Below are 13695 nucleotides of genomic sequence, written 5' to 3'. Positions count from 1 at the left end.
CCCCACCCCCTTTATTTTTAGGTTTTGGGGCTTTGGGTGGGTTTTTTTTGGGGGGGGGCGGGGGGGGGAAGCGGGCCGCGGAAAGAGTTTGAAGTGCTGCCGGCTCGGAGCGGGGGGAAGGGGAGGCCGGCTGCCGAGCGGCCCCGGGACTTTCCCTGCCGGAGGGTGCGGAGGGGGGCGGCGGCGCCCCCCGGGCGGGGCGGGGCGGGGGGGGCGGCGGCGGCGGCGGGGGGGGGGTGCCGGCCTCGCCGCCGCCGCCGCCGCCGCCGCCGCGGGGGAGACGCGGCTCTGGGCGCTGTGCGCCCGAGCTGCTGCTGGTTACGCCAGCCCCGCCGCCTGCCTCTCTGCCGCTCCTCGCCTCTGATTCTGCGCACAGCCAGCCCCGAAGCCTGTCATTCTGCAAAACACAGTTTACTCAACAGAGAGCGAGCGAGTGGGGGAGCGGGAGAGGTGGAGAGAGGGAGACGGCGCGGAGGAGCCCAGTCCCGCAACGCAGCATGGCTTCGGGGGACCTTTACGAGGTAGCGGGGGGGGCCGGCGGGGCGCCGCGGGGCGGCGGGGGGGGCGCCGGCCGGGGCGCCGCGGCGGGCAGCGGCGGCGCGCCGGGGAGCCGCTCCGCGGAGCCCTCTTAGTTGCCGAAGAGCGGAGGAAATCGCCGAGGGAAGGGCTGGGGTGGGGGGAAAAGGGCTGGCGTGTGTGCCGGGGGGGGGGAGGGAGGGATGGAGCGGCTCCCCTCCCTTCCCGCTGCCTCTCTCTTTCTCTTTCTCTCTCTACTTTCCATTGGGCTTGATCTTAGCAGGCCTCGCAAGAGAGAAGGAGGAAGGAGTGAAGGAGAGCGAGAGTTAGCGGTAGGATGGGGAGGTGATCGCAGTGTGATGAGCTCGGAGAGTGGAGAAAGTCCAGGTAAAGTCATAGGCGCTCTGGACGTGCTGAATGTGCAGATTAGTGCGAAAAAATGCGCCTTAGCGCTGCCGGGAGGCGCAGGGATGGAGGCGGCTCTGCGCCCGCTGTGCAAAGTGCAGGAGCCGACGCCAGGTTGCTTCACCTCGCGCCCGGGGGGCGGCGGGGGCGGCGGCCGGGCCGGGCCGGGCCGGGCCGCGGGGGGGAGGGGGGGCGCCGCGCCCGCGCAGCGCTCCGCGCCGCATGGCGGCCCGCCAAGTTCCGCCGCGGCCCCGGCGCCGGGCGGCCCAGGTGCGCGGGGGTCCCGGGCCGCCCCCAGGCCGCCTCGGGGGCTGGCAGGAGCAGGAGGAGCGGCCGGGCCCGGCCACGTTTTGACCTCAGGCACCCAGTTCTGATGGCCGAGCTGAGAACGAGTCTCGCCGCTCTCACTGCGCCAGGAAACGGAGCAAGAGAAAACAGAAATCAAAAAAAAAAAAAAAAAGGAAGACTGGGCCCAGGTGTTTAAAATATCTAGCTCCAGGGCATGCAACCAAGGTCGAAATCCACCATCTACACAACCCAAAAAGAGTAGGTGTCCTACACCAGCTCTTGGAGCAGGACACCTCGGGCTCCATGTTTCCTGGTGAAAGGACAGTTGCTGCCCCGCTGCTGTGGTGGCTGTCGGGAGCGCGCAGTTTAAGGGCTAGGACGAAAGCAGTCATGTTCCAGTTGGACCTGTGTGCGGTGGATCAGGCACCGCTCAAACACCAGGGTTGGCTTGGCGTGGAATTACTGCTGCAGTAGACGTGGTTGGACTTGCTGTCTGTTGGAGGATCTGGTTTAGGGTATTAAGTGCAAAAATTGGAGGATCTGGCAGGTTTCACAGAGACAAAGTTTTTACTTTGTTGTGGTCTTTCAAAGTCTCTTAACAAAGGTCACAGTTAAGGGATGACATTGCTCTATTAGGACTTTATTTCGCTGAATGGGACACAGACCTTCTTTGATGTGAAAAGCACTTACACTCTCCTAAGTGGTTTTAAGAGCTCAGAAGCACACGATGATTCGAGTAGTATCATTAACCTTTTTCCCCACCATTTTACCATAGTTGTCACATGAGTTTGTAGTTGTAAGGATACTATGTATCAACTGCGCTACTGTTGTGACTCCCCACACGGTCAGTGGGAGTTCAGTGAAGAACAACCTTGACTGCAAAAAGTTAGTGATACAATTGCATATTAGTAACTTCTGGGATGTGTAGGGGATCTTTGCCTGGTCTTGTCTAAGTTTTCTTTAGATGTCTGGATTAGTTCTGGAAAGAAAGAAACCTAGTGCCTCTTGGATAGCCATGTTGTTTCAGCTCCTACTCATCATCTAAAATTTCTGCTAAGATCTTTGTGTTACTGTAAGAAGATAACATTTGGCAACTGGATGTGGGCTGTGCGTTCCAGTGTGGCATATAAGTCATGTTGCTCAAGTAATAGCATGGCAGGAAGATGCTCTGTGAGAGGGCAGGCTTCTGACCCAGGTTGCAGTCAGCTTTCAGCCCAGTCATTTTGCAGGCGTTGGTATGGAGGAGTGTGAAGCCATTACTGGCCGCACTGAGAACTGCACGAAGGCATTGTCAAGTGCTGTGGTTCAAAGACTCTGAATCACTTCCTTTCTTTGTTATTCCATTTGGACTAGTTTTGTTTATCATTGTGTAATACGGAAGGCTATATCTACTAGAACAGGTGAGTAGAAGTATGGCTATTCATTTCTTGTTGTTTGAGAGGTCTGGAATAAATATGACCTTCTCACCTGGGCATGCTTCATTAAATACTCATCTACATGTCAGGCACGTGTTAAAAATATGTACAGGGCTCAAAATATCAGTCTAGCTACATTTTGCATCTTCACTGTTAAGTTGCTTGTGACCGAGGTCAGAAGAAATGTCTGGAAAGCTGATGAGTTTTTAGGCCTAATAGGTAGCAAGTTTGCAGATGGTAGCTTTATTTAAATAACAACTCGGCTTTGCTTCTTCCTGTCCCAGAAACCCAACCGCATCGAAGGAACTCATTAGAAAGGAGCTCTTAAAAGGCTGCGATGCCCAATACCAGTTAGACCACATGTGAGATGAAGCTATTCCCACCAGCACTTTGTGCTTTCAGAGCTGACACCTCATTTCTTCTTTGGATACACCATTGTCTTCTGTCCTTTTGAACAACCAAAACATTATGAGGGTGGCAGCATGACCATTAAACAGTTTCAAGATTTTATCTTGAAATATGTTATTCTCATGATTAATTTGGACTTTATGGAAATATTTTGAAGTTGTACTACACTTGATTCCTCTTTGACTCCGTTAGTAACATCTGAGTCCTTCAAGGATTCTTACTGAACTTCAGCAAATGAGTCAATAATAATTACCTCTGCAATTGAGAGTATTTATTTTGCTGGCTGCAGAATTATTTTTGTTACAACTGATCGTGGTCTAGGAGTCACGTCAGGATAAAGCACGTTTAAAAAGCAGAGTGTAATTTTTGCTCGTGTGTTGGTGGCACTCAAGAAACTTAATTCAGTATAAAATTTAAAATTTTAGAAATAAATGTGATGATTTCTCCTATCAGTCCATCCATTTTCTGTTGTCATGTTATGTTAGAAGATTTTTCAACCTTTCAAATTTGAAGATAAATTCAATGAATATCTTTCTATTAAAGCTAATTAACACCACAGACAAAATAGCCTCAGTGTTCTGTTAACTGGATGCCTTTTTGCACTTAGAAGAGTCTTTGAAACATCTAAAATACCTCCTATTGTATTTCTTTTAGGACCATGAAATAATTATCAATTTATTCTAGAAATTAATGTATATCAGGAATTCTGTGTTTACTGGTAGTCAGTTCTAGATTTGTGTATTAGAATCGGGACGCTTTCCATCTAAAGAGAGTTACTTCCATTATATGCGAGAAGGTAGAAGTTAATTTTGAAAGAAAAATAAAAGTTTATTTTTGTGTAAATACAGTGATTTTTCTCTTAACAGTAAGGAATGTTCTATCTATTTTAATAGAATTCCTAAGCTATATAAAATGCTAGTTTGCCTTTGCTTGACTTCCATGTGCTTGGGACTTCAAGCTTTTCCGAGCGGGTGAAAGAATCATGGAATATTCCTCACCCGCTCCTCCCATAAGAGGTAATCTGATAAATATTAAAGCGCGATGCTGCATATTCCTTAGAATTAACAAACTAAAAGTAAAGGCCTGGCAAAAAGTATCTGCAATGGCCTTCATTAAGACATCCCTATTCTGCTTTATGATTCGAATACATTGTTGGATGCGTTGACAGAAAATCTCATTAATTTTGATAACAAACAGAAATGCTAATGTATTTCAGAGTAAATTCCAAGTTTGTTGATTCACAATAAAGTTGTTGTCACTGCTTTGGAGTAACATTTTGAATTCTCCATCTTGGATTTGGTTCCTACATTATCTTGACAGAAATGGTTCTCTCACAAAGGCTGTGGTATTAAAATATGTTGCATGGCTTTACAGGAAAAAATACTTAATATGAACAGTGCTCCTCACTTTTTTTTTTTTCCCTAGCGCAGAGCATTCTGTTTAGTGCAATAAAATTCAACTTTATGGACGGATATATGAATAAGTTATCAATATCATAGAGATACTTGTGTAGCTGATACTTTTCTTTTTCTTCATTTAACTTTTTTTTTTAATTTTAGATTATAAACACAATTATACATTCAGGGACAATGATGTTGAAATCTAAAGTGTTATTTTAACGTTGTGTCAGATTATATTACAACACCTTGGGGAGTGATCTAAAGATTATAGCTAAATCTCTGAAATGGACTGTCACATGCATATATTTCTGGTTCACAATAATAAAATCACTTTTAAAACTCATCAATTTCTGCACTGAAGTGTTGCTCTGTTGGGAAAAGTGACATTTTAAGAAATGGCGTCTTCTCATTAAAGTTATATGATGCCCATGGACAGGAGGCTTGTCCACCTCAGTGACAAGTTTCAATTAAATCTTATGTCTGTTTATACAGCTGTGTAAGAATGAGCTGCAATTTATTTTAGCTCATGTGATCCTCCAGAAAGATAATTTATTTCCAGATAAGTTACAACATCTCTCATTTATACCTGCACTCAGGTACCAGCAAAGTCAAAACTTGAAGAGAACATTGGCACCACTTGGCCTGCTGAATCCTTATTACGTGTGGAAACATGCAGATCGGAGAGAACAAGGCTGAACTTTTGGATGCTAGGTTTGGTTTGAAGAGGTTGAGTTTAGAAAATATCTTTTGTTTTACAAAGTGAGGAAATGTGAGTTTTTGAGCACTGCGGCCTTCCATCTTACCTCTTTTTTAATGGAGTCACTTTTTAGAAGAGCGGCATACTTAAACCTGCTTATTGAAAACTTCTGGAAAACAGAAATCTATTTTTAAAGTAATTCACACATGTATCCTCTATGGCAGAGGTGATTTGCAAAAAAACAGGATTTTTTAGTACACACTATTTCACATCAACTTAAACTTAAATCGGTGTCTTTATTGACATAATAGTTCAATGTTGAGGGAACAAGAGCGATGTCACAAGCAGAAAACAGTGACTTAAAGCTCAGTGTGGGGGATATAGAACAGAGTTAGGCATCTGCTCCTGCGGTAAAATGGGAAGCTACGGATGCAATGCTGACTTTAGTAATACTAGGCATATTCCCAACAGCTAAGCATCTGGTCATCTTTAAGTAATGCCATAGTTTTTTTCCTACTGGAAAAGCTTTATCAACAACTATTTTGAAGAATCAGCTATTTACCCATACACGGTTACTGAACTGTTATCAAAATCAGGTACTCAAAATAATGTACTCAAAATAAGGTAACTTATGAGCAATGCTGTACTCAGTAAAAATTTTGGTGCTTGATGAAACTTTTCAGGATTCAGTTCCAAATTAGGTGTGGTTTGCATACAGTGAAATTTGCATGCAGTGCAGGCAGTAGTCTTTAATCCTAAACTGGGCAATCATCTGGACGATAGATTAAACTGAAGGTATAAAGCCCATAATACAGAGTTAACCTGAGGCTCCTTCTACCCAGGTCCTAGAGTTCTCTAAATTAAAAATACTGAGTGAGTTTCAAAAGCATTACTGGATAACTCTGGCAATATTCGTTATCTTACTAAGAAATGCCAGTGTCGAGCTGCATATGGAACATTACAATGCACATAATGACTGTCTTGTTTACCTACAACGTCACTGTGTTACCACTATTCCAACTTCCTCCTTACATTGTAAACTGCTTGGCATATTTTGGGATTCTGAAAGCCAATTGATTTCTTATGCATGTTACAGTTCTGTTACAATCTTGATGAAGTGCTTTATCTGGATCAAGTGTAGTTTACCTCAAGAAGATGAACATCATAAGCATCTCTGGCTCCAGAAAGCTACTGAAAATATACTCAGTAACACACACATGCACCTAAATATACACAGTGAAGACTTTCCCCCCACTAAAGACACTGAACTGAACAGGCTTCTCTTCATTGTCCAGGTTCAGTGTTTCTGTTTACCTATCAGAGGATAAAAATGATGCAACTTTTTGTAACGCTTTGTGAACGACAACTATATTATATTTTGGATTTGGTCTTTAATTCAATATTAAAACCAGTAATAGTCATTATTTAGTAATTGTTTCTGAAAGTTAAAATATTTAGAGAGAGACTAGTTCAAATAATAGCAACATTTAAATGTGATCTAATATTGAGAGAAATTGGCTCGGTTTTTTTACATCAATGGAGTAATTGTGATGGCTAACTATGCTGTAAATAGTGTTTCTTTGTCCATTCATTTGACTTTTAGCAGTGTTACAGTTTCTTGGCTCTGTACATTTTCATCAGTGCAATCTCTTTTTGTTGTCCCTCCCCATCCATATATTTTGCAAACAATTTTTGCAGTATGTTTCATGACCCTGGTATCTTGACACTGACAGAAAAAGATTAATTAAAGACTGACCAGTTCTCTATGTCTAAACTATTAGAACAATATACTATACTAAACAGTTTAATATGAAATATTTGTAGTGTAGGGGAACTGGTAGTGAGGCTTATGAATGCTAGCTTGCTTTACATTCAGGAAAATAAGATCATTCTTCTATCTTCCCTAAAAGGAAAATTGTCCTTTTGGCCTGTTTAATACCAATGACACACTATCTTTGTTTATTATCAAAACTTTAGGCTGGTAATATTGTAAGGCTGAAGGGAAATGCACCTGTTTTCTTTCATTACACAGAGAATGTGTAGATTTCAGTATTGTCTCAATATCAATCAGGATATAAAATAGTCAGGAATCTATTAGATTTCTAAAAACCTTCTTGAGATGTGGATGTGATTGAGCTGTGTAGGGACAAACGATTCTCGTTGTGGCTTACCAAAGAAGGGGGACTAGACTGACTATTGCAGTATCGTAAGTGGTAGCAACGTGATCAGCAGACTACCACAAAACATTAGAACAAAAACAGTGTAGAAAACATCTGTCAGAAGTACACTTCCCTTTGCCCTAGCTGGACTCTGCTAGATCTCTCATGGAGCACCCACAAAACTCACAGGCCGTTCCTTTGCAGGAACAAAACGGGGACAATGCGGATATCCTCTTCCATAATGCTCCTCACTTTAGTTATTAAGATTTGTGGATTTTATTCAGAATTCTCTTATAATAATGTAAACACATCTGCTCAGCACTCAATGGATTAAAAAGGGGTACAAGGGACTACAGACCAGTAACTCTAAGCCCCACTGTATGCAAATTAACAGCACCTATAAAAAGGAACAGAATTAGCAGATATATGGAAACATATCTTGTTTTGGAGAAGAGTTAACCTGACTTCTTAGAGGAAAGTCACATCTCACAGATCTCTTACAGTCAATGAACATGTGGATAAGAATGGTTCTGGCTGGTGTAAATGGATTTTCAAAAAACCTTTTGATAAGATCCCAAAGGAGCGGCTGCTACTGAAAGAAAACTGTGGCACAGAAGGACTGGTCAACTGGACTACTTGGTTCGCGGAGAAGAATCAAAGGAAGCAAAGAAGGGAGGTTATGACAGAGTTTCCAGACATCTATACTGGGACTATGCTGTGCAACAGAATCATAAATCATTTTAAAATAATTGCATTTATTGCTGATAATTTACAGATTATTATTATCATTGTCAAGAGGAAAGTTGACAGTGAAGAGCTGGATGATAAAATAGCAATTGAAATTCAGTGTTTATAAATGCAAGTTAATGATCAAGGGAAAAGTAATCCTGACTATACATGCATAGCAATGAGCCTTATGGTAGCTGTTACTGTTTGGGAGGGAGGTCTTGGAATCGCTTGGAAAGTCTTTGGGTATGTCTACATTAGTATGTGAATTTGGATCAGGGGCGTGCCTTCTAAGTGAATCTACTTATGGTCCCCGTTTACCACACCTCAGTTCGCATCACAGAACAGTCCTGGAGAGCAGGGACTGCTTTCCTTTCAGATGAAACTAAACTAGAAATTGTGTTCCAGCTCCTAACGGGTACTATGTCCATGGGACCAGAATGCTGCTTATCAGAGGTTAACCTCCTGAGCTATGCGTAGTGGAAATATCAGGTCCTCAGCACTGATTGTTTCACTCCATGGGTCTGCTGCTACTTGCTAATGCAGACAGTCTTTGAAAAGATCAGCTCAGTATTTAAGCACAGGCAAACAGAATTTTGGTGTTAGTAAAAAAAAAAAAAAAAAGAATTGAGAATGAAAATCATCATTAAGTCACTGGGGAATACCACTGTGCTTCCACATCTGCAGTACTGCACCCATTTCAAGAATATAGTAGAACTAGAAACTGCAGAGAAGGGCAAGCAAGGCGTTGCAAGGTATGGAATGACTGTCAGTGAAAAGACACCTTATGACAACTTTTCTGGCTGGCAGAAGAGGTGATCGAGGAAGATATGAATGGCATGGAAAAGACAAATGAGGGATGATTAGTTAATCCAGTGATGAGTGTTATTTATTATTGCACAAGAAAAGACATGCAGCAACTGAAATGATCAGGCAAATGACGGAGACAAAAGAAGGAGTTCTTCACAGTATTTAAATCTGGGAGCGCATTGTCACAGGATATTGTGGAAGTCAAAACTATAGATGGTTTCAAACAATGGTAAAACAGCTTCTTGGAAGGTAGATCCATTTATACCTTTCAGCACAAAAAATCCTTACACTGCTAATTGTCAGGAGCTAGGAGGGTAGACAAAGGGCAGCGCTTACTCTACCGATGCTGTTTTCGTAAGCATCCAATACTAATTTCTATTAGAACGTACAATGTGGTTGAGCTAGATGGACCTTTAGCGTGACCCAGTATGGCAGTTCTTAGTTTTGTATATAGTGTAGTCATTAAACAAACGTAAGTATTGACTAAGATGGTCAATATGGTCTGCAGAGATGGTATGGTCTGCAGAGATCACAAACATACTTGCCTGACACGTTGTATTCTGGTATTCTAATAGATGATCATTGCTAACTTGTAACATTGCAAACTAAAGGACAAATCAGAATAGTAGGTTCAGTCTCTGACACAGAAAAAATCAGTTTCTTTTTTAGAGACCTCACAGTCTAGACTTCCAACAAGATGCAACAGGTGGAGGAAGCAAACAAAAGAGTAGAAGAACGGAGGAGGTGATGAAGTAACATTAAAACAAACATGCAAAATAAAAATAAAAAAGTTTTGGCTCATTGCCATAGTTCTGTCTAAAGCTGGGGTAAAAGCGATGAGGGTAAACTAGAAAACATTTGAATAAACGCATGGAATGAGGCAACTTCTCAAATCGGTGTTAGTAGTTACATGAATGAAATAAAATGTTTCTAATGAACGAAAATAGCTTTCTCCTACTTTATGAGGAAATCATTTCAAGATCTAAAAGGGCTTATTCACAAATTTATGCATTTACATTTTTGGATGATCTTCATAGGTTTCCCTAATGCTGTATAGAATCGTTAGTATACACTTATTAATCTTTAAAGGTCTCATCTGAATATACTTAAAAGAGCCACTAACTTTTAATAAACCTACCAAATTGCTATTTTGTTATTTTCTTTCCTGTAAGTGGTGATTACTAGTATACTGGAATATAAACAGTCTAATCTTTAACTGACCAGCTCTACTTATCAAATTCTTTCTGATACACCAAAATTAACTTTTTTTGACCTCAGTTTGCACTCACTGCAATGACCAGTGGTGGTATAACCTGGGCTCAGATTTCAGGCTTAACTATGAAGGAGAGAGCTTTGCTTATGTGTTGTATTAGTAATAAGAAAGGGATTACACAACAAAGTACAATATTACACAGTTTTTTAAAAGACTGTTTTGTAAAATTTGTTTGACTAAGCTAATGGACTTCCCTTGAAATGTTATACAGTTGAAATTTGCTCCAATAATATTTCTGAAACCGTTAAATTCTTTCTCTTTTTGGAGGGAATCCCTCCTACAAATATCCTTTCAAAAAACTGCCTGTGATAGGTTATCAGATGTTTCAGCATAGGAAATCTGATAAGAAAGGTGCTGGGGAATTTCTGCTAAATACAGTTCACATGGAAGCAAAATGCACAGTCAAGTTTGCTAGACTCATAAATGGATTTTGAGACTCTTAGAATGCAAAAATGTTGATCACAAATTTTTCTGTGGGGAAAAGGAAGGAATAGAGGAGGCCAGTGCAAACATGAATGCATGCATTTAGGATGATACAGTGTGAGAAGCCCTTCTTTGAGGAGAAGTGGCTGAATTTGATTGCTTCTAACTAAGCAGAGGGAGTAACAACCTTCTAGGTTGAGTCCTGGCAAGACGTAAGAGTGTTGCTCTAAATTAAAGAGCAACATGTATCAAATATCAAAATGCATCATAGGAAAGAGGATGGAGACGTTCCGCATCACAAATTAAATACTAGGAATTACAGGAAAAAGTACCTTTATGAACTAAAATGCCTCCACATAACTCCAAGGGAAATAACCCAGAAGTTCCTGAAAGAATAAATAATGGCGATCGTGACTGATGAGGGACAACTGAAACTTTGCAATTTGACTGCAGTTACTGGAAACTAGACTATAGTAGAATCTGGTCGCATAAACTCAAGTTTTTTCACAAAAATGTTAAAACAGCTGAAAAGCAGCTTCCACTCTTGTACAGTTAAACACTGCCACTAGTTCATGATTTTCTCCTGTGCTGAAATGTCAGAACTGATGTACTGTAAGAGTAAGAGAAGGAAATTGTAGAGATGATGGGAAGCATGACAATGATTTATCCAAGTAATTACTACTACATATCTAATAATACAATATGCTACAGATCAATAATAGTAATACATAATAATATTCAGTATTTATATAGTTGGCAAGTTATACCATAGCCTAGAAACAATGATAACAGTAACACGAAACCGAAAGAAGCAATAGATATCAGCTTCAGATCTCTGGCAGCAGAAGAGCAGAAGTGAGTACTTCTTAGTAAAAAACTTTGCGAATTTAGTATACCCCGGTAAGTGCGTGCCAGTGGAGTTAGATACAAACAACTGAAGAGGTTCCTATTCTAGGGTGTATAAGCCACCACCAATGCAGACCAAGACATCCAAAGCAGAGATTACAGTCCAGATTTAAAATACATGCTTTTTCTTGCTGGTATGGAGAAAGTGAACATTTTGAGGGCACAAGAAAACAAATAGGATCTTGAAACTACTCTCTGAATGCATTACAGTGAAGAGCAGTCCATAGAATGCAAAAGAGCTAGATGATAAAATTTAACAAATGCAACTTTCAGAGGAGTAAGAAATTCAGTGAGCAGTGGAAGGAAGCCTGAAAATCCATGGGTCTGGAAAAAGTTTGGAGAATCCTAAGTGATACTGACATGCAAGAATTAACGTGCCTCAGAGTAAAACTCCGCTGAAGGAAAAAATGAGTAATAAACAGCAAGCCGTGTTCTGTGTTTGAGGGTTACAACTTATTTTTAGGAAATGATGAAGGGGATGAGAAAACAGTAAGAAATACTAGGTGGAAACGGTAACCCACTAATGAACGAAGAAAGAGACTAGATCTTTACAGCAGAATTGCAGTATCACTGCGTTTCTGTCTTTATACATAAAAACAGAGAATGAGACTTAGACAGTCATGTATAAAAGAGACAATTCAGACTGAAAAACTTTCTAAAACACTGAACGTTCCTTTTACTTACCCCTATGGCCTAATAATGTCTAATGGAGAACAGAAGCCCCAATCGTTTGCGTGCTGATGACACACAAAAGATGCAACGAGAACCCCAGAGAAGGCTGTGTTTGGCAACGCTGCATTTGTACTGGGGAATTCATGTGCTGGGGAATTTGTACACTGGGGAAGTAGCTTCTTTCTTACTTCACACCCACAGAAACACTCTGGTTCTTACCAAAATATCTGGTTCTTCTTGGCCAGCTTTTTTGACCCTCTTTTACTGCTGCATTTTATTTGCCTCTTAGTGTCAAGAATGGCAGTCATAATTAACTGTGGAAGGCACAGATCTCTCAGAGCAACGTCGTCTAGCATCGCAGAGCCAAATAATGGCTTCAATGCCCAGGTGGTCTGGATCAACTCCTTCCTCTGACTTTCCTTTGTTGTCCTTGAATTTGCCACAGATGTTTTCTACGTGGTACTGATGTGTTAGTACTTTTAGGGAAGCTGAAGTATAACTGCAGCATCAGCTGAAGTGCTGGGCAGGCTGCCTGTGGGAGCTGCCAGCAGCTAAGGGGTAAGAGAGGGCTCTGCCCCTCCCGTGTCCCCAGCGAGCAAGGAATGTGCTGAGGCCTTTGGAAGTAGGTTCATCTGTCTCCTGCCTGCTTCTCTTCCCCTGCTGCCTTCTTCCCCAGCAATGAATGGCTCCTGGTGCCTTTCCTATGTGCTGGCATGCACTTGCATCAGATGACAGATTAAAGCCAAGTGCCAAGGTGGCCTTGTCATCTCTCCCTGCTGACTAAGGCCTATATGAACAGTTTGTTGCATGACATTTATCAAGTGGATCAAGATAACAAAAATTCCAAGCTAATAGGAAGAAAGACACCTTTTTTTTTTTTCTTGTGCACATCACAAGCTTTGGACTATTATTCTCATAAATCTTTTGTTAGACTGATAGAATGCACTTCCATCAAAGAACACCTCTGCTCAATGTGTGGACTGTCTGTCATAGTTCATAATCTTATATGAACTGTTGTTTTTACTGCCTCAGAAAGCTTCAAGGAGTTGTTAGAACTGATGGAAGACTGTTTCTCCTAGTTGAATAACATCTCCCCCAGCTTTGTCATGGGAGCCACAGAGGACGCCAGATCGTTCTCTACGTTGTTTGACCATCCTACAGTCTGGCTTTCTGATGCGATATTATTTACAGTATTTCCAGTGAGTGCCAGTGATAACACTTTTCTCATAGAAGTGCTATCAAATATTGCAGTGTGTGCATGGTTACCAGTTATTGACAAGCTACTGTGGGCTGTGATTTGAACTGTTCCGCAACTGTCCTGCTGTTATTTTCTTTGCTACATCTACTCATATCAAATACCACTGACAACCTGCTGAGTTTAGAAGACAAAGGCGGGTCTCTCTTTTTAACATGAACTGGACCTTCTATTTGTACCATGAATAATGCAATTTTTCTTGTGTGCTATTAACTGCTGCCCTTGTAGCCTGTTTAGTATACATGAAAAAAGCTTACTGAATGAAAAATGCTTACTGAACAATTAAAATGTGAAGGCTACTTTTTTACTTTTGATAGGCAACTGCCCTCCACTGCTGTTTTA

General features: G+C 41.5%; 1 protein-coding gene across 1 annotated transcript in view; it reads left to right on the top strand.

Moving 5' to 3' along the window:
- Positions 1-233: 233 nt before the first annotated feature.
- The window catches only part of CDYL2 (chromodomain Y like 2), a 63659-nt gene continuing 50197 nt past the window's right edge, over positions 234-13695 (top strand). The window contains exon 1 of the mRNA XM_068955801.1: positions 234-521. Within this exon, the coding sequence (XP_068811902.1) occupies positions 498-521 (24 nt within the window). The 5' untranslated portion in view covers positions 234-497. The remainder of the gene's footprint in view (positions 522-13695) is intronic.

The sequence above is a fragment of the Struthio camelus genome, chromosome 10, assembly GCF_040807025.1.
Source record: "Struthio camelus isolate bStrCam1 chromosome 10, bStrCam1.hap1, whole genome shotgun sequence".
In the NCBI taxonomy this organism is placed as follows: Eukaryota; Metazoa; Chordata; class Aves; order Struthioniformes; family Struthionidae; genus Struthio; species Struthio camelus.
The sequence above is the reverse complement of the archived record's forward strand: the minus strand, read 5'-3'. Positions and strand labels throughout refer to the sequence as shown.